This window comes from Loxodonta africana, chromosome 1, assembly GCF_030014295.1.
Source record: "Loxodonta africana isolate mLoxAfr1 chromosome 1, mLoxAfr1.hap2, whole genome shotgun sequence".
Classification (NCBI taxonomy): domain Eukaryota; kingdom Metazoa; phylum Chordata; class Mammalia; order Proboscidea; family Elephantidae; genus Loxodonta; species Loxodonta africana.
In genome coordinates, this window is record NC_087342.1 from 46,279,138 (window position 1) to 46,305,125 (window position 25,988).

The 25,988-nt window shown below is 41.9% G+C and overlaps 1 protein-coding gene across 1 annotated transcript in view; it reads right to left on the reverse strand.

Annotated features, from left to right (window-relative positions):
• Positions 1-8,092: 8,092 nt before the first annotated feature.
• F13A1 (coagulation factor XIII A chain) overlaps positions 8,093-25,988 on the reverse strand; it is a 235,395-nt gene continuing 217,499 nt past the window's right edge. Inside the window, exons 14-15 of the mRNA XM_003417863.4 lie at positions 19,341-19,477; positions 8,093-9,852 (exon numbers count right to left, since the gene is read on the reverse strand). Coding sequence (XP_003417911.1) covers positions 9,699-9,852; positions 19,341-19,477 — 291 coding nt within the window. The 3' untranslated portion in view covers positions 8,093-9,698. The remainder of the gene's footprint in view (positions 9,853-19,340; positions 19,478-25,988) is intronic.

The following is a 25,988-nucleotide window of genomic DNA, read 5'->3' on the forward strand; positions in this document are numbered from 1 at the left end:
GGCATTTAGATGATGCCTTCTTAGCTAGATGACCCAGCTAGCAGGTCAAAGAGGCTCATTGGGATCTGGTCAGACCGTGCTGTGTCAAGAAGCAAATCCTGAAGCTCATGCTTTCTGTAAAGAAGGAAAAAGCAAGAAACTGAACTAAAACCCAGTAAGTATTCATGGACGTTTTAGGACAAGGAAGAAGGAAAACATGGAACCAAAAAACTTGGGCAGCCGCACCTTGTGACTTCATCTTTCCAGTCCCAAGAACACTTTTTCCCATAGATTTTATGGAAGTATAACTAGAATGGTCCCCAGTGATGCCTGTCTCCTGCTATTCACGCCCTTAAGTAGTTATCTCCCCTTTGGGTATGGGCTGTACCCATTGATTGACTTCTAACGGATAGGATATGGCAAAAATGAGAGGATGTCACTTCTGAGATTAGGGTACAAAAATATTTTGGCTATTTTTTGCTTGACCTTTCTTTCTCTATCACTTTCTTACTCTGATGGGAGCCAGATGTCAAGTCATGAGCTGCCCTGCGGACAGGCCCATACGATAAGGAACTGAGAGAGGCCATGAATCAATAGTGAAGAAGGAACTGAGGTCCTCAGTCCACCAGCTTGTGAGGTACCAGATGTTCACAGGATCTGGAACTCAGCATCATGAATGAACTTGAAAGTAATCCTCCTCCAGCTCAGCCTTCAGATAAGACCACATCCCTAGCCAGCTTCCATTGCATCCTTGTAGAAACCTTGAGTCAGGGGACCCAGCTAAGTCACTCCTGTTTAAGCTGCTAAATTTTTGAGTAATTTGTCACACACAGCAATAAACAACTAATGCAACCATAAATGTATAATTCAACAAATTTTTACAGCAACCATATCAAGAAACAAAACACTGTCAGTATCCCAATAACCCTTTTGTGTCCTTTTCTAGCCACTACACTTCTTCCAAGGGTAACCACCTGCTGTGGATTGAATTGTGTCCCCTTAAAATGTGTGTCAAGTTGACTAGATCGTGATTCCCAGTATTGTGTGGTTATCATTCATTTTGTGATCTGATGTGATTACTTATGTATTGTAAATCCTAACCTCTATGAAATTAATGAGGCAGGATTAGAGGCAGTTATGTTAATGAGGCAGGACACAATCTACCAAATTAGGTTGCATCTTGAGTCAATCTCTTTTGAGATATAAAAGAGAGAAAGGAGCGCAGAGGAGGGGGACCTCCTACCACCAAGAAAGAAGAGCTGGGAGCAGAGCGCATCCTTTGGTTCTGGGGTCCCTGGGCTGAGAAGATCCTAGACCCAGGGTAAGACTGATGACAATGACCTCCCCCCAAAACTGACAGAGAGAGAAAGCCTTCCCCTAGAGCTGGCACCCTCAATTTTAAATGCTAGCCTCCTAAACTGTGAGAGAGTAAATTTCTCTTTGTTAAAGTCACCCACTTGTGGTATTTCTGTTGTAAGAGCACTAGATAACTTAGGCACTGCCATCCTGAAATTTAACTCCATAGACTAGTTTTTGCCTGTTTTTGAACTGTAATTGAATGGAATCATACTGCATGTACTTTTTTGTGTGTGTGACTGACTTTTGCTCAATATGAGGTTTCAGTTCTTTTGTATTGTATTTTATATTATATTGTATTTTATGTGTGCATTTATTTTATATTATGTTGTTTCTTTTAGTCTTATTGATGTGTATTATTCTGATGTGCAAATATACCACAATTAATTTATCCACTGTATTGTAGCAAAACATTTGGGTTGTTTTCATTTTGGGGGAGGTATTAAAAAAAAAAAATTTTTTTTTATCTTAAATGCTATGTACATTCTTATCTGTTGGTGAAAGATATTTCTGTAGCAAACATACCTCAAAGTTGAATTACTGATTTATAGTATGTGTTCAAATGTAGTAAAAAATCCAAACCAAACCCACTGCTGTCGAGTTGATTCTGACTCATAGCGACCCTGTAGGACAGAGAATTGTCCTGCAGGGTTTCCAAGGCTATTAATCTTTATGGAAGCAGGCTGACACATCCTTCTCCCTCAGAGTGGCTGATGGGTTCGAACTACTGACCTTTTGGTTAGCAGCTGAGTGCTTTAACCACGGCACTACCAGGGCTCCTTTTCAGATGTAATAGATAGCGCCAAGTAGTTTTCCAAAGGGGTTGCACCAAGTCACACTCTTACCAGCAATGTCCAAGACCAATCTTTTATCTCACTATTGTGACAGAACTCTTTGCTGATTCTCAATTCAGCACAGGACCAAGTATGCCATGGGATTTTAATGGCATACTTTATGTGTATGATAATAATAATAACAATAAAGGTAACTTTGTGGATACCTAATTATCTGATGAATGATTTAAAAAAATCAAGATACAGCCAGTCTCTTATTATTATTTGTTATTATTTTATATGTATTGAACACTAACAGAACAGGACATTAAGTCCTTGTTAGAATATATAGATGCTATACTTGTCCTTTTTTTTTTTTCTTATACTTGTCCTTAAATTGGATTTTTTTTTTTTAAAGGAGATAACAAGGACTGAAGAAAAGAAATGATGTAGAATGCTTTTGTATTATGTTTCAATATTTAGGTAATTTAATTGAGCTCAGGCTTTTTGTTAACTTAAATTTCTCAGGCAATGGCTTTCATTTTTTGCTTAACATTGCTAATGAAGATATCGCTGAAGCCTATTGTTTTCATTATAGAGAGAGGTATAATGGTATTATACCTATTTTTCAATTTTGTGTCAGTAATAATATTTTGTTGATCTGTATGGGTTTTTAGTATTGTGCATTCCATAAAGCTAATTGGGATATTATTGACGATACCTAGCATTTCTTTTTAATGATCAGCATAAAAGGCAGATTCCTTTATTGGAGCCATAATTTTGAATTCATGGTTATAGTCAAGACAAAAGAATAATACTCATGAGCTCAGCCTTGTGTCTACAATAAAAGTAACATACAAAGAAGCAAGTTTGGTAGCAGCAGACCAACACCATGGGCATGTCAGCCTTGACAGGCTTGGTTTGGTAGGGAAATTCTTGGTCAGGGAGTGTGCTTGCTTCCATGCCATTGTCATCTGAAGATCACTGGAAGTTATAGATGTCTAAATTTGCAATATGGAAAATATTAGCCGTAAGAGACTATCACCACAAACAATAAAGGCTAAACAAATGAAAAAATATTATTAAAAGTAGGAAAATGAGCATGTCATTACGGTGGGAAACCATTAAAAATTCATATCAAACACTATGGCTCAGAATATAAGGGCATAATATAAGGACTTTCTGTACCAGGTTTAAGAATCCCTTTTCTGAAGAAAAGGCATAGGATGTCAAATCAGGTACCCTTCTACTTTCTGAAAGAACAAGGAGGATATGTGAGAGATGAGGGTATGCCAGTGCATCCTGTTGAGATCTCAGGGAAATCACCTGGATATGGACCTTCTGTGGGTCTTTGACAGTATGCTGATGGAAGGATCTGCAAAAAGAGTTGGGCCCCAGTTGTGATCCAAAGGCCCTTGTAGATCAGAGCCTGGGCAGGAGAATGGCTAACTCATTATGGCCACTGGTGAGCAATGGCAACACATTTCTAGACAGCAAGACTCTATTCTAGGGTCATTGGCATCAATCGTGGACAAAGGGTGACTGATTTCCTGCTTCCATGAGTGGTTTCTCACTCATCTGAAACTCCTGATTTTAGGCCATTATTGGTCTTACCTGTCACAGTGGCTGCAAATTTTGGGTCTAGATAGAACTAACATAAAAATAAATTACTATATTCTATTTTGTTTCACATAAAAAACAGTTGCTATTGAGTCAACTCTGACTCAAAGAAGCCCCATGTGTGTCAGAGCCCCATGTGTGCTCCACAGGGGTTTTGATGGCTTATTTTTTTTGAAGCAGATTGCCAGACTTTTCTTCTGAGGTGCCTCTGGGTGGACTTAAACTCCCAACCTTTCATTTAGTAGCTGAGTGCATTAACCATTTGCACCACCCCTGTTTCACATAATTGGAGTTAAATTGGTGTAAACCTGTGTGCAAATTAAGGCATTTTTGAATGTCGGGGTCGGGGAGGGGGGGAATGGAATGTAGGCTTGTGAACGGAATGCTGGGCCATTCCCAGAGGCTTCAGCTTGTGGGGAAGCCGAGTTCATGGGGGTAGTGGAGGATCTGACATCTCTTTGAGGTTCACGATGGGGTGGCTCCACTTTCCTAAATCTCTGTGAGAAAGGACTACCATCCTCATTGCGCCCTCTCTCATCTTAAAGTTTTCCCTAATGGCATTTAACTAAATCTTGGTGGAGAAGAGGGAGTTGAAGGGTCCAGAAAACCATGGCTTGAAAGGAAGAGTTAAAGGAACTGGCAAGATTTCAACAATTAGACATGGAAGTCCATGTGCTAGGTTTCTTCAAGAAATCTGTGGAGAGTTAGAGGAGCAAACAGATGTATCTATACATATCTATCTGCATATCTATATCTATCTAATCTACCTCTCTATATACCTGTATCATGTATCTGTTTTCCAGAAAGAAAGTATGATCTTTAAAAACACTGAGCATTGCATTAAAGAAGAGAATAATGTTAATGAGTGAGTTGCTTTCCTTCCTGAGATTGTTAGGCTAAGTGATCTGGTTAAGTCTCATGGCATTACAGACTACCTCAATCTTAGCCATTTAAAGCAACAACCATTTTATCATGTCTCATGATTTTGTGAGTCAGAAATTTGGGCAAAGCCTGGAAGCGTGGTTCTTCTGCTCAAGGTGGCATTGACTGAGGTCACTTAGTGATGTCCAGCTGGCAGATGGACCAATCTGGATTGCCCAAGATGATTTTCTTATTATGTTTGGTGCCTTAGCAGGGACAACAGGAAGGCTGGGCTCAGGTAGGACTGTTCACAGTAGCAACTCCATGTGGTTTCTCCAGCATGGAGGTCTCAGCGTAGTTGAACTTTTACATGGAAGCACAGGGCTTCTATGGAGACGATTTCAAGAGATAAGCAGTGGAAGCTACCAGTCTCCTAAGACCTGGGTCTGAGAACTGGCAGTGTTATTTCCACCACATTCTGTTGACCAAAGAGGTCACAGGACCTGCCTAGAATCAAGGGGAGGAGATAAGATGTGGACATCTCTCAATGACAGAGTGTAAAAAATCTGTGGTCATTTATAACCTGCCACTTTAAGAAAACAAATTCTAAATCTAACTGTAACTTCTTTTCATGCTGCATTTTCCCACTTTTTAAACTTGCTTAAACCCAGATAGAAAAGAACCCTCTTTGTGTTATCGGCACTTGTTTTTATTAAGAGAAAATACTCATTTAGACCCCCTATGTTGGAGTCCTGGTGATGCAGTAGTTAAGAGCTTCGGCTGCTAAAGAAGAGGTCGGCAGTTCATAGCCATCAGCTGCTCCCTGGAAACCCTATGGGGCAGTTCTACTCTGTCCTATAGAGTTGCTATGAGTCGGAATTGACTCAATAGCAAGGGTTTCAGTTTGGTTTTTATGTCTGTTAGTTTCAGGTATGGTGAAACATTGCTTGTATAATTACTTAAGTCCTAAAGCAACGATTAGTGTGAACATTAATAGGAGTTCATGAATTGCACTAGCAGCCAGCTTACGAAGCGTCTTTTCTAGAGACAGAAGATGCTTAGTGTAACTCCTGGCAATTAGGATGAGCACAAATTCCTTGTTCTTCTTCCTCTGCAGCTGAGGTGTTTTGTCTTTTCCCTTATGTATGTGCTTGTTTTTATAAAGTGATTTTGGACAGACACATCACAAGTTTTTGTTTAATCTTATTTTCATTCTTCTGTAGACACCTAAGTACTTATGAAGGTAGAGCTGAGTCTGAATGAGTTGAGATGCTGAAAACAGAAGGCTAAACTTGCTCTAAGGTGGGAATGAGGTTCTCCAGAAACAATTAATTCCTTGGGTGCTAAGTTGGAGAGGTTTTCCTTTAAAAGAGACATGAGGGTGGACCCCAAGGTCTAGTGTGATGCCTGATGTTTAATAAATACTTGCTGAATTCATGCTTGCATGCATGTATTAGTGAATGATGGATAGACGGATGGTTGGAAAAAAGGATGGACAGCAGTTTGGAAGGATGGCTGGCTCTCTGGATGGTGAGGAGATAGGGATGGCGGGTTGGTTGAAAAGGTGAATGGGAATGGTTGGGCTGGTTGACTATTTATTGACTTTACAGTGACATTGGATGGGTGTTTATAAACAGTGATCTTCCACCTGGGATTTCGTGCCTTTTGAGTGTCAAAGAGTCTAGCACTAATTCTATTTTCTTCCAGATTCTCATTATAAATTGCAATATATTTTTATTTGTTGTTATACTGTAGCTCTTTGAAGAGGCTTGAAGTTGGTTTTTAATCCAACATCCTTAAAATTTGGGGGAGAAAACAAGAGATTTAAAGAGTATACCTGTTGACACAGCGATCCTATACGACAGAGTAGAACTGCCCCATAGGGTTTCCAAGGATCAGCTAGTGGATTTGAACTACTGACCTTTCAGTTAGCAGCCATAACTCTACCACTGCACTACTAGGGCTCCATTTAAAGAGTATACAGCTTATGGGTATTCTTGAAAACTCAATTAGCTTTTATTGTCTGCTCCTATCCCCAGATTGATTTGCCATGACCTGTGGCTTCCTAGGTCTTATTAGCTTCTTCATCTACTGTTTGGCAATAATTGCGTTTACCTCCTGACTTGATGTTAAATTATTTGAAATATATACATATATATTTGCATATATATAGTTAATTTACATATATAATATGGTATCTATTTGTCCATCTGTCTGTCTATAGTTGTGAGTGTCCTATTGTTAAGGTTTGTTTGCTACTTTCCCTAGAAGTACTTTCTGGTAACACTAAGTATTGTTACCTTTCTTTTGTCATTGAAGGTCTAAACACAAATAAGAATTTGTACAGAAACAGAGAGGACTAGCACAGGCAGAAACTACAATTCAGGGTCTTTTCTGCCAGTTGAGACACATTACTTGTTAGCATTGCTAGAATATTATTTTTAGAGCCATGGCATTACTAGATAGTGTGGGAATCCCAGTGTCAAAGGGATGGGCTGGTTCTAAGGCAGGGATGGCAGTAGATTTCATCTTGAGTGGCAACTTCATTCAGTTAGTAGTAACTGTCTGGAGTACTGTATTGAGAAGGATTATGAAGCCCAATCTGAGCTACAATTGATCAGTGATGTCTGCCATGAATATAGGATGCCCTATGTGTATTTGCCATCTCTCTTCTAAGACCATAACTGGTGTTCACCATGATAGGTATACATGCAGCATTGTCCACTGATGTACCACAATGATTTACGAGGTCACTCATGAGAAAGTGTCATGGATTGAATTGTAACCTCCCAAAATATTTGTCAATTTGGCTAGGTCATGATTCCCAGAGTTGTATGATTGTCTACCATTTTGTCATCTGATGTGATTTCCCTGTGTGTTGTAAATCCTATCACTATGATGTTAATGAGATGCATTAGCAGCAGTCATATTGGTGAGATCTACAAGATTAGATAGTGTCTTAAGCCAATCTCTTTTGAGATATAAAAGAGAGAAGTGAGCAGAGGGACAGTGGAACCTCATACCACCAAGAAAAGAGTTCCAAGGGCAGACTGCATCCTTTGGATCTGGGGTTCCTGTATGGAGTAGCTCCTTGTCCAGGGGAAGATTGATGAGAAGGGCCTTTGTCCAGAGCCGACAGAGAGAGAAAGCCTTTCCCTGGAGCTGACACCCTGAATTTGGACTTCTAGCCTACCAGACTAATAAATTTCTGTTTGTTAAAGCCATCCATTTGTGGTATTTCTGTTACGGCAGCACTAGATAACTAAGACAGAAAGTACAGAGATTTTATAGTTTCTGAAAGCTGTTTTTTGAACTAAATATGCAAACTTCTTCCTTCAGTGAATGTGGTTAATGATATATAGAGATGGAAGTGAGGGAAGCTAACTGTAACATCAATACCTATTAGAGTAATTCTCTTTAAAGGAGAAATGTTTGTATTCCCATCCAGGATGGGCTGTCTACTCTTGAGGGAGGTTTTTGGAACAGTGCAGCTAGTATGATATGCTGAAAATGAAGAGGGCTTACTTCTGTGTGGATGCAAACATAATCAGGTTAACTTTATTTTAAGCTTCTATTACATTCTAGTTAATAAGAATACATGAAGTCAAGCTAGTTTAATAGTCTAGCAAAATGCATTTAATTTTAAAATTGGGTATTGGAAAGCTTGGAAAACGCCAAGAGATTACTTAATAGAGTTAGGTATGATGCGCCTATAGTGAGAACCACCTGATCTTCATGGATTCTTGGTGCTGAAGGCTCAGGAACAGCCTCAAAAAACAGTCTCAAAAGCCTAAAATTGTAGTTATACTGACCAGGGCATTCTGCTCTGCTTTCTTCCAACTCCCTTCTTCTGTCCATTTTTTTGCAAAGACTCATAATCTAGTGACCTAAATCACACCCTAGGCATATCAGTGGGAAATGCTGACCATAAATCAGCCTTGCAAATAAATACCAGGCAGCCTTGTCTCCTGGTGCATAATACAAATGCCATCAGCAACCTCTGGCATTGGGTCTGAACCTATTGGCTATTTTCAAGGCCGACCCCATATTACTTTTTAGCCCCTGGGCGCTCAGTTGAGGTCTTGATGTGGGGCATGGGAAGGGCAAGAGAGTGGCTGCCAGTCCTCCCACGCGTCTGCTCACTAAATCTTCCAGCTCCTCCAACGTATTGGGCTTATTCTACCTCTGCCAAAGTACCTAGGCCTGCATTATAGTGCACAGGAGATGATTCCAGACAGAGAGATGAAGTACAATCACAAATTAAGGAGGCGAGTCCCTCATCCCTCCTGTCCCAAACCAGCCTCGTCACTTCCAAGTACTGTACCCCAAAAAGGGTTAACGTAAAGGATATTGGTTCCTGCTGATCAGGCCACAGTGTGAGGGCTCCTATAAAATGCATCATAAAACTACATTATTTAATAGATTTGAGTGTTGCTTTTTTATCTCCTCTTAAGTGATTAAGTTTCCCACAAATGCAATTTGTTAATACGGGCCACATCTTTGCACAAGGTAAATCTGTGAAATTTGGCAGGCAGTCACTTTGCTGCAGGTGCGAGATGAAAGACCTTTCCCTGGCTTTGCCAAGCAGAAAAATGATGTTGTGCTCAATTTGTGGGTGGGAAAAATATTCTGACACAGAGGGTAGAACCTGAATCCAAGAAAAAGGAATAGATTTCGATGGCCCAAATCACGTGCTTCCCTCCCTTTTGGGGAGTGTGTTACCCCTATGGGGCAGAATAAGGAGCCAGAAGTCTTGTTTTAAATGAAGCCTGGTATTGGGCAAACCCCTCAGCTAAAGGAAGTCCTCTGATATTTGAATTTGCAGCCATTTCAGATGATAAATGATGACCTTTACTCTTATGAGCTATGAGAGCTTAATTAGAGCTTAATTAAAGTTAATACTCAGAATCCTTTGGAAGCTGGCAATTAAAAACTGACTTTCATGCTGAATAGCCTGGGTTTGAAAAAGTGTGTCTTGGAACACATGGCACCCCTACTCTGGGGTCTTATCCAGTGCTATCTGGGCCTTTGCACCTAAGTTAAAGCAAGAGCTGACTATTTGTGTGTTGGAACATCCTTGGCCAAGACTGTAAGAGGCCTTCAGTGCTTTTACACAGAAGGTTGTCTTTGAATCTCCACACCCAGCTCGCCGTACACGTGTCTCAGGGTGTCACTGGTCATGCTGGCTATAAGCTTCCGACGGCCAGAGACCCAAGGTCGACATACTTCTTCCCACTGCACGGTGGCGTTGGGCCGGATTTCACTGAAACAGTAGAAAAGAGAGGACAGGTGTTACTCCCTGGAAGAGAAGACCCAGCTTCCCACCTTGGTCAGGTAGCAGTTTGAACCCCTGTCAGTCGCTGCTCTCTGTTTCTCAGTTTATGGTGGAAGGGCTTGGTTGGCTGGTTTCGTAAATTCCAACACAAAGATCCCCCTTCCTGATGCTCTGCCAGAGCCCTCAGTGACCATACTATTGGCCATGGTGCCTTCCACTGACCTCCCAGTAGACATATCCACCCAGGGTGGGGAGTTGGGGTGAGCCCCTTGCAGCCATGAGCCAGCTGAACTCGAGCTTGTCCCCAAACCCTCCCCATCAGCCTCACCTATATGACCTACCTTCTGCCTCGTTCATGTTTAGTACTCTATTGCCTTCTGGGTTACAGTCCTGTATGAATCCCCCAGCTGCCTCGGTCTAGGACCTGACACATGATTAAGCTGTTACCAATCCCCTTGGGAGAGACTTGTTCCCAGGACCAGCCCCTGGAACATCACACTGCTTGCTGCCATCTGACTTTTTCTATCTTCATGTAAACCTTCATCTAATCCTGTTTCCACCATTGGGTCCTTCCATCCATGTATCTTTCTACTACTTGACTGTGGCTGCCAGTGCCCTAGAGCGTCCTGATAACTGGGCCAGCCTTTTCTGGTCCCAGTGTTCTCCTCATCCTCCCAGCCCATGCTCTGAGGTCCTCGTAAGCCTCCAGGCCAAGCCCAGTCCCAGGATGGCTGAGATTATCAGGCTCAGGGGGAACTGAAGCTTCTCTGGGGTACTTCACACATATCATCCCTTGCAAGCCTCCGGAGGAAGACAGCATAGGCGTGTTTATACGTATGACAGCCCAACAAGGCAGGTACTATTCTATACATTTTATAATTAAGAAAATTGGAGAGTTAAATAAGTGAAATAACTTTTCCAAGATTATATAGCTGATAAATTGACAGAGGTGAGATTTGAACTCCTGTTTATCTGATTTCCAAACCAATACAGGCAGTCCCAGGGTTACAAACAAGATCTGTTCCTGACTCTGTCTTAGAGTCGAATTTGCAGGTAAGTCGGAACAGGTACATACGGTTCTTATTTATTATCAGTTAGTCAAATGTTTTCTTAGCATATAGTAAATACCTTTCTATGCACATGAAACACTTCCAAACCACACAATGTATTCATGAGCATCACAAAGTAGCGTGTGCGTTCGTTATTATGAATCATTGTATGAATTTAACCCAAATTTTTAATGTAATAGGCTTTATGACAGTCCGTTTTTAAGTACAAGTTATCAGGAAGTGGGACATTCATAATCTAAGGACTGCCTGCATTCTCTCTACTACTGCACATTGTACTTCACCTTTTCTGACCACTCTGCTTACTTTTTCACGTGTTTTTATTTCTCAAGCAAGAAGATGTTCCTTTTCTTCAGTACTAAGAGCTTCCTACAAGGTGTTCTTTGAGAATCCCTAGGGTCTGCTTGCTGGGCCAAGGGAGAGCATGTGCTGGCTGGTCTACCATGGACCTCTGGGCCTGGCTATTTTCATGGAATTACTAAGACACAGCATGTCAGACTTGGAAGGGACTTTAGAAATCACTTAGTCCAAGTGTCCCATTTAACAGATGAGGAAACTGAGATCCTAAAGAGCCTAGGGACTCATCCAAGCTCACTCAGCCCAATGACCTAGACAGTGGAAGAGCTAGAATTAGTGAGTTGCATGTTCTTTCCAGATTCTGCTAGTACAATAGGGTGTATTCTATTTTGAATTTCATGCAAATCTGAAGGCCAGGAAGCAAAATGAGGGATTTTAACAAGACTTGCTGCATATCAAAAGACTTGGCTGCCTTCACACAGCACAATCTGTTCCATGTGCTTGGTACAAGGTAGCGTTTGTTACAAATAGGAGTAGTTCAGATGGAAACTCAGCTGGTTCTCAAAGTTACTCTATGGTTGCTGAAATTGTTGCCTACTGAATTTTCATTCCAATGGATTTGGGGACATAAAAAACCAGTTGCCATTGAGTTGACTCCTGCTCATGGTTAGCAGCTGAACACATTAACCATTTCCCACACCCAGGGACTCTATATAAAGCTGCTGTAAGTAACAGCTTGGGGTGCTTAGAAGTTATGAAAATGGAAATTGTGATATATCTGCAATGATTAATACCAAGTGAATACTGACCTTGTTTCTACTATATGATAAATTTGGTATCAAAGTGAACACTATTATATGTGAAGTTTATTTTAATGATTATATCTGCGTGTCAGATGGAGCTATACAGAGAAAAGCTAATTGGGGTGAATGCATCCATTTTAATTGTAAAAAATCAAAGACATTGCTATCTAAATAGTGTGTCATGACCGTGTGTCTGTATAATGAGATTTTTTGTATGTGGTTAAAAGCATGGGCTCTGGAGCCAGAAAACTTGGGCCCAAAACTTGACTTTCTCACTTCTCCACTGTGTAACCTTAGGTCATTTATTGTACTTCTCTAAGTGTGTTTTCTCCTGCGTCGTTGTTGTTATTTGCCCTTGAGTTGACTATGACTCTGGTGACCGCATGTGTGCAGAGTAGAAGTGCTCCACAGGGCTTTCAAGGCTGCAGTCCTTCAGAAGCAGATCACCAGGTCCTTCTTTTGAGGCATCTCTGGGTGGGTTTGAACCGCCACCTTTTGTCTAGTAGTTGAGCACTTAACCATTTGTGCCACCCAGGGACTCCTTTTCTCCCCTGTAAAATGGGGATAATGCAGTGTTTACCTCCTAGGACTGTTGTAAGAATTCAGTGAATAATCCAAGCAAAGAGCCTCACATAAGACTGGCATGCGGTGACCATTCAGTAAATATTAGCTAGTTGTTGCTTTCTCAGTCACACCAGCTTTTTTCTTTCTTTATTTACAGGAAGACAAATGAGTGGTTCAGCTGCTCCTCCATCTCTCAGCAGCTTAATTTGTTGTTTGACAGAATTTACCAGATCAGCAGGTTATGGTGACATTGAGGCAAAGATAATTCTCAGGCTATGCCCAACCTTTAGGCTGAGTTGAAAGTAAAGGGAACAGTAGCTACGTGGCTGGTTTACTTAGTAGAGTCCCTGGCTGTGCAAATGGTTAGCATACGCAGCTGCTAACCCAAAAGTTAGAAGTCCAAGGCCACCCAGAGACACCTCAGAAGAAAGGCCTGACTATCTACTTCCAAAAAATCAGCCATTGAAAACCCTACGAGCAAAGTTCTACTCTGACAAACATGGGGTTTACCATGAGTTGGAATCAACTCAATGGCAACTATTTTTTATAAAATGGCAAATCAGCTAGCTCAGGCCTCAAAGCAGTGTTTATGACTTTGATGATTAGGCTGAGTCTTGTGTCAAAATCTCTTTCCCCAGATGGTATGTGGACTTGGCGGGTGGCTGGGGTCTGGGAGGGTCTGCCTCAGAGGAGTGGAAAAGTGGGAGTGAAGGATTGAGAGGAAGGTGTTATTGCCTCCAGATTAGAGACAAGGAAGGTCCATTTCGAAGACATCAAGTGGCTCCTCCCGGATTGTACAGCTAGTGAATGGCTGAGCCAGACTGCATTCCAGTGGGCTGATTCCTACCGTTCCCACCAGCACCCACGATGTGGAACTTCAGGACTGTGAGGGAAGTGGGACTCTGGGGAGAACTGAGGTCAGAAAAGGATGGCTTAACTTCAGGAACAGAGACATGTTGGGAGACACAAAGAAGATGCTCTGTGCTCAGAAAAGAGAGAAGAGCTGTTCAGGGGAGCTCTATGGAGAGACCCCAAAGGCCTCTGAGTCAGAGGTCAGAGACTGGAACGAGGCAGTCCTACTAGGCACCACCGAGTGCACTGGGGGACCAAAGGAGCAGGGGCTGATGGCTGCCACTCTCGACTGGGTGGCGGTGGGAGGGGTTGCAAGGAAGGGGAACTGTCAAAGAGAGTCAGGAGGGCCCACGACCTGAGCTACCTGAGGCCCATCTGCCCTTGGGGGTGGGCTGTACAACCCTATTGTAGATAGAGCCTAAGTGAAGGGGAAACCTGGGTCCATATATTTGTGCCTGACCTAGTCTGTATCAAGTTAGAACTCAAGTGTCAGTAAAGCAGTAGCATTTCAGCTGACCATGGAGTACATTCACAAGAGAAGAGAGGAAAAGCCCCACATCTCAGAATTCCAGACATTAAGTAAGAAATCCTTCCTCTCTCATATCAGCAGCTAGTGGATAGGGAAAGGCACCTAAGGCCTTGGGAGCTCTCTCTGGGGCTACCCCAGAAATTGACTTTGACCCTGGCAATCTAAAATGTCTAAATTAATTGGATGTTTGCTAACTCTTCTTAATTTTTGTACTTTATAAATGTAGCTGTGCCAATCATTTTAATCAATTATATAAAAACTAAATCAGGAGACAAATGCATACACACCTACCTAGGTTGCTCCAAGATTTGAAAAACACTGACCTCACTATTGGTTTTCTCACCTGTGAAAGGTGGACACTGATAGTACTGAATAGGACGTGGAGAGGCTAGGATGAGTTACTATTTGTGCTGCACTTGGAACAGTGCTGGCACATGGTGAGTGCCAAAAAGTGTCAGACATGTCTTCTTGTCAATGCTGTTGTTATTATTCATCACCACCTTTGTGGCTGCTGTTTGCCTGACTCTCTGCAAAATAATTGAAGAAAGTAAGCTTCTCCTGCCTGTATGCAGGGAAACAATTCTCTGTCTGTAATCTACAATGATCGATTCAACACAGATAAAAGCTTTATGGTATTTCCCAATAGCTGTGCTATTTTTACCCTGGCTCCCTCAAGAAACACTTTGTGAAACAGCTGTCCTGCTTAGGGGTTTGGCCTGGACCATGTCATGCAGGTAACTACCTCAAACAGAAACTAAATCCTTGAGCTTATCCTCGTTCTTTGCTCTTATTCATAAAACTCCACGTGCTGATGTGCACAGATACAGATGGTCATACATGAAGATACAGGTGCATGTCTATATGCGTGTTTACTGATAGATTTATATACACGTGAAGATAAGATGCATGTCTGTGTGTTTACCAACAGATACATACACATGTGAAAATACAGACACATGTCTACGTGTGCATTTATTGACATAAATACACAGATAAATAAACACATGAAGGTAGAGAGGCACATGTCTGTGTGTGTTTACCAATAGATACATACACACATGTGAAGATACAGATAAAACCTATGTGTGCGTTTTCCTTCAGATGCATACACATGTAAAAATACAGACACGTCTATGTGTGTGTTTATCCACAGATGAATACACATGTGAAGAAATGGGTGCATGTCTAATGTGTGTTTGCCCACATAAATATGCACAGAAAGAGAAAAGAATAAAACCATTTGCCCATATTTGGCAAGCGGGTAATATTGGAATAATCCTGTTTGCCTGGGGATAGACGTTGTGATGGATGATTCTCAGTAATGTGCTGAGCCATCAGGCTCTACCGGCCATTCATCATCTTGAATGCATGCAGGCAAATGGGATTATTATTACAATAAACTGCAACTACCCAGGGTTTGTCTTCTGTGTGTCTAACCCTCCATCTTTGTCCTACTCAGGAAACTGAAAATTTAAACCAAATTCACAAAGTCAGGGAATTTTTCTCTTGAAATAACTCACTGAACCTAATTTTTTAAAGGGAAAAGTGAATTTGGAAGATAAATTATTTGATGTTCTGGAAGTATCAAATGCAGAGACTTAAAAGCTGAGTGTCTGTGGCAGCAGAACCTGGGAGCATCTGAGGCAGGCGGGAGGCAAGGGGGAGCAGGGACATCAGGCATCTCAGAGGACAGGTGGCTTGAACCCTGAGCAAGGAACGAGACCCACACTGCTCTTCTTCCTGGTTTCAACTCCCTGCTCACCAGCTCCGCCTGCCCAAGCCCAGTGCTTTGAGCATGAGATCCCCTCAATTATGGGGCCCTGGAAGGGTATGGTGGGCAGGTGGGTGTGATGATCCCCTTGCCTACTCAAGATGTGTACCTTAGAAAGGAATACAGTCTTGAAAAGGGTTCCAGTTCTACAGAATTGCACTTTTAGGGGTCCAAGTTGTTACATGGATCTGTCCCTCTTTGATCAGATCTCAGCAGCACAAAGTACAGTGAAGTGTTTCTAAGTATCTGATGAGATGGAAGCATTGCTGGCTGGCCTAGGTCTTGGCTGTGTAGGTGTGTGCCTGAGTCAGGAGGACACAGAGCAAGTGGGGCGGGCTCCAAAGTCCCTCATCCAGCCTACGTAATATTTTGTGATGGTTAAGGTTGTGTGTCAGTTTAGCTAAGCCATGATTCTCAGTGGTTTGGCAGTTATGTAATGATGTAGACATTCTCCATGATGTGATCTGTTGTGATCAGCCAATCAGTTGTAATGGAAGTTTCCTCAGGGATGTGGCCTGCATCCAGTATATATATGGACATTCTGACAAAACTCGCCCAGTTGCTCTGGATCCTGTATCCAGCCCATCATCATCTGACCGCCAGTTCTTGGGACTTGAACCAACAGCCTGCCATGTTGCCTGCTGATCTTGGGATTTTGTCAGCCTACACAGCCCATGAGCCAGCAGTGGCCTGCTGTCTGATCTCCCAATCTTGGGTTCATCAGCTCCTGCAGTGATAAGAGTCAGAAGAAGTCTCCAGCCTGATGCCTGACCCTCAGACTTGGGACTTGCCAGCCTCTACAACTGTGTGAGCCATTTCCTTGATATAAATCTCTCTGTCTCTCACTCCCTCTCTCTCTCTCTATATATATGCTTCAATGGTCTTGCTTCTCTAGAGAACCCAGCCTAAGACACATATATTTTCTGTTTCATGCTCTTTCCAATTTTTGACAGTTTCTGAGAAATAAGAGTCACTGGGTGGTGCAAACAGCACTGTGCTCAGCTGCTAATTAAAAGGTTGGAGGTTTCAGTCCACCCAGAGGGACCTTGGAAGAAAGGCCTGGTGATCTACTTCCAAAAAGTCAGCCATTGAAAACTGTGGAGCACAGTCCTACTCTGACACACATGGGGTTGCCATGAATTGAAGTCAACTCCATGGCAACTGGTTCTGAGAAACAGAGCTTCCATTGCCTGGGAGAGAGTCCATCCTGGATCTGGGTTCCCGTAAGTGATTGAGAATCTCTTTGTCTTCTTAGCTATAGACCTGTGTTTTGGTCTTAACTATGAATAGTACTTTAAACCAGAATATGGATGGGACATTTACTATGTCCATGTAGGGAGTGACCTCTTCTGTCATTTTACTGAAAAAAAAAAAAAAGCCACTTTTTCTCGTACTGGAGATGCCAAATATTAACAAAAAGCAGAGCCAAGGGGACTCAACCTACTGTAAGTCCTATACCTCCCAAGTGGTGGGCCATTGCCCTGTGTGTGGAGTCATCTTTTTCTAAAACACAGGATGTCCCTTTCTGTGGGCTGGTATGTGATCAAGGCAGCATTCTTGAAATCTGTACACTTTGGTGCAGCCAAGGAGCAAAGGTAGCTGGAGGTTTCCGGACTTACAAAGCTGCAGCTTGTCGTCTTCTGTTTGAGAATGAAAAATTGGATACAGCAGGGGGCTTTTTGGAAGAAGAAGCGTGTTTCACTTTGCCTAAGCGAATCTTGCATCTGATTAGAGTGGGAAGGTGCGAGAACGGGCGGGTGAGACTGTCGTCTCTGACGAAAGTAGGGCTATCTCTGCTGACCTCTCCCTCGAGCTGGGGTTGATTTCTAATTTAATTCTCTTTTCCTGCAACTTTCCTATTAGCACAGGAAGGTTGTTATGCTTCCTGCTTGCATTTTTTTAAAGCACTAAGATTATTTTCTCTGTTGTTGATTGCATCAGCCAGCATTAAAACAAAAACAAAAACAAAACTCTTAAATGGTGAAGCAGAAGCTGTGAGCCCTGTATGGTGTTTGCAAGGAATGCAGGGAGCCCTCAGTGGACAAATCCTCTTTTACAGGTGGACCAGGAGTGAGTGAAACCTTGCACTTGTCTCCATAGACGGCAGAGTGGGGCAGATTCCTTGAAGGGCGCTGGGAAAATTCCTAACATATGCAGTCAAAAAGCAGTTTTCCAAGCAACAAAGTCCTCCACCTTCCTTTCAGTGCCTTACAAGGTCACCCCACAGGAAATGTGCTAGATTGATTGATGCTGACATGGACTTTTCTTTAGTAGGAATGAAAGTAATAAGCCTCAAAGATTGGGATCCATTCTGGGTGTCAGACTTGAAGAGCAGCACTGACAAATTGGAGTGTCCTGGGAGAGGGAGGGAGCTGAACCCCATTAGAAGCGAGAGGGATGGAGTCAGGGCAGGTGTTTGACCCCCAATAGAGAAGGCTTAAGGAAGCCGTGACAGCTGTTTTCAAACATTTGCAGACTGTTAGGGGGAAGAGAAATGGGTTTTACTCTGCACAGATCCAGATGACAAAACTAGGATTGTTGGTAGAACTAAGAGATAGAAAAGGTGCTTCCTAACACTTAGAGCTACCTGACCATGGAATGGGCTGTCTTGTTGAGTGATGGGCTCTTTGTCAATACATGTCACAGAGGTAGAGACCTATAGGGCATAGTCTGATGGTGCTGGGTGAGAAAAGGCTTAATTTCATTCATATTATTGCAGAGCCTGAAGTAGTATTTGATCCCCTGGATGGGGAACCAAGTTGAGACCTTGTTAGCCTCAACCTTTTTCTACTGAACGCAACAGTTCTAGAGAAAGGTGCTTGGCTCGGTAAAATCTGTGAGGTGGGATTGGAAAGGAAGGGTCCCATGAAAAGAGGCATCTGTCAGCACAATATCTGACACATGGTAGGTACTCGATACTAGTAGAATTGATATATGAGGAGGCAGTATGACAGTCCCTGGGTGATGCTGATGGTTAATGCACTCAGCTGCTAACCAAAAGCTTGAAGGTTTGAGTCCATCCAGAGGTGCCGGTGAAAAAAGAATCTAACCCATTCCCATTGCCATCGAGTCAATTTGAAAAAAGAATCTACTTCTGAAAATTCAGCCACTGAAAACCCTGTGGAGCACAGTTCTACTGTGACACACATGGGGTCGCCACGAGTCAGAATTAACAGCAACTGGTAACTGGTAGTACGGCACAATGATTGAACACTGGGTTCTGGAATCAGCCACCCTGAATCTGAATCCTTGTTCTACTTTTAAAAGCTGCATAATTTGGAGTAGACCAGTCAACTTCTCAAAACCTTGAGTTTCTCAGCTACAGAAGGAAGATAATAATAACACCTACCTCATTAAGGTGGTTTTAAGGATTAAATGATGGGAGTGGGTCAAACCCATTTTTATTCCGTGCTCCACATAAATGGGCAATATGGGGGTAGTATCTTGTCAGGCATTTTCATGGAGGATTAGCTGTAAGCTTAGGAAGGAGTAAAAGAGAGACATAGAGATAGAGATAGACAGGTAGAGAGAGAGAGAGAGAGCTCTCCACAAACCCATCCCTCTCTCCTCACTTCCCACCCCTCAGCCCTTACCGGAACAGCTTTCTTCTTGGTCTCGTGAGTCCAGGACCATCCAGGTAAATCCAGACGTTTTGCAGAGTTTCCTTTAAAGGATTGGTGAACTCTACTGTCACAACCATGTCAGAACCAACTACTTTAGCTCCATGGACCTATGAGATAAATGAGTGAGGGGAGAAGGTAGCTCATTAGTAACAACCGAAACCTCTTTCTGCTCTCCTGTCTACCTAACCAGCTTCACATTTGCTTATGGTGTACAGTATGGGTACTTGTTGGCAATGGAACCAGTATGATGAGAGAACTTATTGCTCTGACTGGTGAATACTTATAGAGAAAAAGATGGAAAATTACTAACTAGAACAACACTTTTTTTCTCATTATAAATGCCAACCTAATTAGCATGAGGTTAATAGCTGTAGCCACTGGCTGTTCTTCGTCAGCGGGAGGTGGAAATCCATTTGGTGTAGAACAGATTTCTGTGGTGAGGGACACCAAGTGAACCATGCTTCTGAATGGGGCTCACGTTTCCTGCCAGGACTTGGAAAATTCCTGAATTCAAATGGTAGAATACACTCTGGGAAATCTCTACCTCTTTACTCTTAGGCACACTAGAAAGAAATATGTCGAAAGAGGAAATCCTTTCTTGTTGAACTTGAGGATGAAGAATCTGGATACTAAGACAAAGACTTTAATCTGGAGCCACCACATTTGAGTTCAGGAGAGATATATAAGGCAATTGTTGGAGAGTTGATCCATAACAGCTCTTGGCCACTGAGGCACTTCTGAAAACTATAGGGTATCTGGCAGAGCGTGAAGTGTGATGGCCACAGTTCCACGCCAGCTTTAACACTTACTAGCAGTGGGATCTTGGGTAAGTTACTGAACCTTTATAAGCTTCAGTTTTCTTGCCTCTAAAACTGGACTGATATTCCTACGGGATAATCTATGTACAATGCCATTATTATTATCAGCTCTTATGCTGTGTCTATGTACAGCACACTTGGAATTATATATCTTCCCAACACCAATACAATGTGTTGGAAAATGACCAGACAGCTATAGGAGGATTCGTTTACTTGTCTGGGGGCTGTGCATGCCAAACGAATGCACTTGTATAAGCTGTAGGTAACTTGGGAACAAGGTAATAATAATTGCTCTTCCTTCATGTGAAAGCGGTAAGCTGAGATAACTCATGTAAAATGGTTCATGTACTCTGTGGTATGTGATGAAGTCTCTGTCTGTTACAGCTTATACTTTTCTAGAGTAGCAATGCTCATGGAAATTTGTTTAGTTCATCTTATATTATAGCCCACTTTCAACTCGAACACCTAATACATATTTGCCCAATAATTATCTGCTTGATTAGTTAACTGTTTAAAAGTGGAACTTACTGGTTGTTTGAGTCTTCTGTAAAGCAACCTAGCCATTATTATACCTTGCTCTTTAACCAGTGTATGAAGTAGGAAATAGAGTCAGAAATAAGCATTTCTGATGAATGAAGGTAAACAGAAAGGACCTTTCCCGGAGAAGAGGACTCTTGTTTACTGATTCTGAGTCAAGAATAAAATCTTACGGCTTTACTCTTCACGCCATGGCTTGTGACTTACATCTGTGTCTATGGAATTTCTAAATGAAAATTTCAGCCAATTCCCTGTGTTTGTTACTATGTAAATTCCCGTCTCTTGGGATGGGATGGGTGAAGAGCTGGAGTCCAGGGGGTTTAGGGCTGGAGCAGACAGTGACCGCAATGGTGACCACAGTATGTATTGTGTACGAGGCATGGTGTTCAACGCTTGGACCAGCGGTTCTCAACCTGACATGCACAACAGAATCACCAGGAGAACTTTTAACACTACTGTTGTCTAAACTCACTCCACACAACAATCAGAATCTCAGGAGGTGGAGCCTGTGATCAGTTTAAGCACCCCTGCTGATTTCTAAGGCCCAACCAGAGCTGAGAACCTCCGTCCACATACTGCCTGGAGTAAACCTCACAGCAACACTACGGATGGATCTTATAAGCTCTAAGTAACAGAGTTGCTATGAGTTGGAATCAACTGGATGGCAACAGGTTTGGTTTGGCTGGGTTAAGTAACTTGCGAACAGGTCCTCTGGGCCCCAACCATTTGTGTCAACTTACAAATGAGAAAACTGTGGTTTTCTCATTTGTAAGGGAAATAAGTCACTTGCACACTGACTCGAAACTACTAAGTGACCTGGCTGGAACTCAAGTTCAAGTCTAACTACAGAACCTGAGCTCTAAGACGCTGAGGCCAGAAGAGCTGGAGAAACCAACAACAAAACAACCAAAAAACATTTTGTAATGAAATCCAAAATGCCAGCTGCGGGGGGAAGGAAGATTTCAATTGGTGGGGAGTGTCGGAGTTTGGAGCCACGATGATGAGACTGAGCATAAATAAGGTTCAGTGGGGAGGAGACTGGCTGAATAATTGCCAAACTGGGACATGAACCACAAGTTACTTGTATGGGCTGGTTGGGACACGGGGTATGGGTGGATTGGCCTAATTTGAAGGCTGTGATGGAACCAGTAGGGTTTCTCAGCCTTGGCACTATTGACATTTTGGGACAGATCATTCTATGTTACGGGGAAGTGCCCGCCCCGTGTATTGTAGGATATTTAGCAGCATCCCTGGCCTCTACTCACTTGATGCCAGTAGCACCCAGTTGTGACAATCAAAAGTATCTCCAGCTATTACGAAATGTCCCCTGGGGGGCAAATCTGTCCCAGATTGAAAATCACTGGTATAGACAAAACATTTGGAAGACAGACGGAAATTGTCACTTTATTCTAAGATGTCCTGTCGCTCTATCAATTTAAACGTTGGAAGTATAGAATAGTACATAATTAGGATACTTTACATGGTACCTTGGTTCAGTTCCCAAGTGTGCCCAATATATTTTTTCTAAATTGAAAAAAAAAATTTTTTTTACACACCTTTGGATTTAAAAAAATACAAGATGAGGATAACATTTTAAAAAAGCTCTGTAAACTGGAGAAAGTCGGACTAGTACAGATATACTATTGGCAAACACATTTGCTATGCTCACTTTAATTCTTTCTGGGGAAAATGTTTTGGAGCCTTCTGTCTTCTCTATGATGCCCTATTACAACAAGTCAGGGGTTACAGCTCCCTAAGAAAAATCTGGTAATAGCTATCGATCCTTCCTCCACACAGTGACAAATATAGAACGAGGGGATTCATTCACTGACCCTTGAAGACTATCCCTGGCCTTTAGGACCTCATGCACTCCAGGTTAAGAACCCTTTCCATACTGGTGGGCTAGCTCTACATAGACTGCTATGGTGTGGAAAGCAAAGTGCCCCCTTCCAGGTCACTGATGACAGTGAATCAGATATTTTTGTATTTGAAAAGCTGGCCCATGTGTGTAAGCCTTCAGGAATAGGCTTTAGATATAAACATGTTTAGAAGATTAAATTTTCTAGGATAGTTTCAAGTGTCATGCCTAATTGGAGCCCTGGTGGCACAGTGGTTAAGAGTTATGGCTGCTAACTAAAAGGTCGGCAGTTAGAATGCACCAGCTGCTCCTTGGAAAACCTATGGCAGTTTTACTCTGTCCTCGGTCGCTGTGAGTTGGAATTGGCTTGAAGGCAACATGTTTCAGTTTGGTCATGCCTAATCAGTTTGCTTCCAGATATCATCTCTGTAATTAGCTCCTGGCACTGGCTTGTAAATACTGCCCAGGCTTCCCTGATCCTGAAGGGGGAAGAAAGCTGGGGAGAGTGGACAGATGAAAGGGGGGTTTCAGGTTGTGGTGTTTTCCTTTTAGGGCTTTGAGCCAATTTGTTCTCATAGAGACCGTGTAGGACAGAGTAGAACTGCCCCAAAGAGTTTTCCAAGGAGCTCCTGGGGGATTTGAACTGCCGACCTTTTGGTTAGCAGCAGTAGCACTTAACCACCGTGTCACCAGATTTTCCGTTCTCTGCTTGGGAAATTTAAATGCAGCTATTCCTTTTCCTTCCCCCACTTCTGAGGAAAAGGAAGCTTACACAGTTTTTTCATGTGTGTTGATTTAAGTAATGCACTGTGCTGGGGTATCTGTGAAATGCCGAGCATTGTGGTGATTTCGGGGAGAAATGTCTGTTTGCATCTAATTCTCTTAGGAATCTGCACAGCTCCTACTTTTATCATACTATAGAAATAATCCCGTATCAGCATAGTTATACTTTCGATTTTCTTGCTCTCATAAAACCCTGAGTAAAGAGAGCCTTTAGGCAATGCCGAGGTTAGATCAAGAAGATTATCCATTAGTCAGGTCAGAAAAAAGGACAAAGCATAAGCCATACTCAGTAGCATCCCAATTTTTTCCCATACATTTGATGGCACTTTTTTTTTCTTTTTAATAATCTGTTTAAAAATCTGCTTTTTAAAAATTGACACATAATATCACGCTTTTCCAAGTTAAACACCATTCACAAATATTGACATGCTGTTTCATGATAATGAGCAAATACTCTGATTCTTTAGTAAACAAGAAAGTTCCTAAAACACACACACTTATGCACACTTTTTGGAATAAGTGACTTGTTAGGAAATCACAAGGTATTTTCCACTGAGTATATACCTTCCAATACGTGTAACTGTGTTCAAAATTGAAGCTGAAATGAAGGAAAACATTTGAGGAAAAATAAGAAAGAATTTAGTTGGCAGTGTGATTCACATGATTCCTTAGTTCACACAACAGTCCTTATTTTAAGTGTTTTCAATCATGTGTTACATGTATTATTAGAAACTGAACTTTTTTCTGCTGCTCAGTCTATGGCCCATGCTAGTAACAAGCAATTGACTGTGAACTAGGATCACCTGCACCAGTACTACTGCTGCTTCCAACTACCAACTAACCTTTAGGTTAGCATTTAATAAATAATGCTAATGGTTTTACTATGGTCAGGCAATGTTCTAAGTCTGTGCTGTCCAATATGGTAGTCACAAGCCACACATGGCTCTTTAAATAAAAATTAATTAGAATTAAATCAAAGTAAAAATTCACTTCCTCAGTTGCATCATTCACATTTCAAGTGCTCAGTAGCCATATGATGCTAACGGCTACCACATTGGACAGTGCTGTTAAGTGATTTACATACACATGTTCACAACCCTATGAGGTAGATGGTATAAGTCTTCATTTCATAGAAGAGGAAACGAAGGCACAAAGAAGTTAAATAACTCATTCAAGTTCACACAGTAAGTTGGACAAGTGATACTTGAATGCCAGAGTCCTTGCTTAATAAGACCTTATACTGTGGTACAAACAGCATACTCAGCTGCTAATTGAAAGATTGGAGGTTTGAGTCTACCCAGAGGTGTCTTGGAAGAAAGGCCTGGCCATCTACTTCTGAAAAATCAGTTATTGAAAACCCTATAGTGCACAGTTCTACTCTGACACACGTGGGGTCACTATGAGTTGGAGTTGACGCGATAGCATCTGGTTTATACAGACTCTTAATACTGAATAATAATAATGATGATGATCATAATAATAACGTACATACATTTAGCAATTACTTAGTAATTCAAGCAGTGTATTTATCATTTTACTTACATTGTCTTACGTAATCCTCTCTATAGCCCTATTGACGTGGAAACTAAATTTTAGAAGAGAAATAAAATGCCGAAGTTATAGAGCTAGTAAGTTGGCAGAACCCGGACATAAATCTAGGTCTTTCTGACTGCAAAACATGAATCTTTAAACACTCCCTACTCTGTGATCTCTGACAGCAGAGAAGCAAAAATAGTAACACTTCCTGCTGGAAATAGTTTATTTTCTGAAATCCATTAAAGAATAATTTATGCATTACCTCCTTATGTTCTCACTAAACCACCAGTTGAGGACAATGATTAGAAGTTCACCCTGAACTAAATTTGAAAATATATACCTCTCAACTCTTTCTTTTTGACTTTTTCAGGGAGGCATCAGCATCATATGCCAGAGTGAAATGTGACGGGGTATCCTGGGGGCCTAGATATATATTAATTCATGATAATAGCATTTTCTATTTAGGGTGAAACAGAGAGATCATTCTTTAAGATGACCAGTAACCCAAATATAGTGGGATTATACAGAAAGGTTGATGGGATTGGTTATTCTTGATGGTTTTCTTTTTGTGTGTATCTCTTCTTAAGATTAAAAAAAAAAAATGTTGCTGTTGTTAGGTGTCTTTAAGTCGATTCTGACTTATAGTCACCCCATGTACAACGGAATAAAACCTTGGCTGGTCCTGAGCCCAATGGTGCAGCCACTGTGTTGGTCTTTTCTTTCTTTTCTGTCTTTTTAATGATCTCTTACTTTCTTCATGTATGCTGTCCTCAATGTCATTCCACGGCTCATCTGGTCTTCAGTCATTAATGTGTCAAATCTATTCTTGAGATGGTCTCTAAATTCAGGTGGGATATACTCAAGGTTGTACTTTGGCTCTTGTGGACTCATTCTAATTTTCTTCAATTTCAACTTGCATGTGGGCAATAGATGGTCTGTTCTACAGTCGGCCCCTGGCCTTGTTCTGTGGATTTGGTTTCTTGGGTACTGGAGAAAAGGACCATATGGGAGAAATTGATCCCTTCCACCGACACTTTTTAAAGAGGAAGTGGAGAAGTCTCCTACCTGGCCTCCTGTACCCCAGTC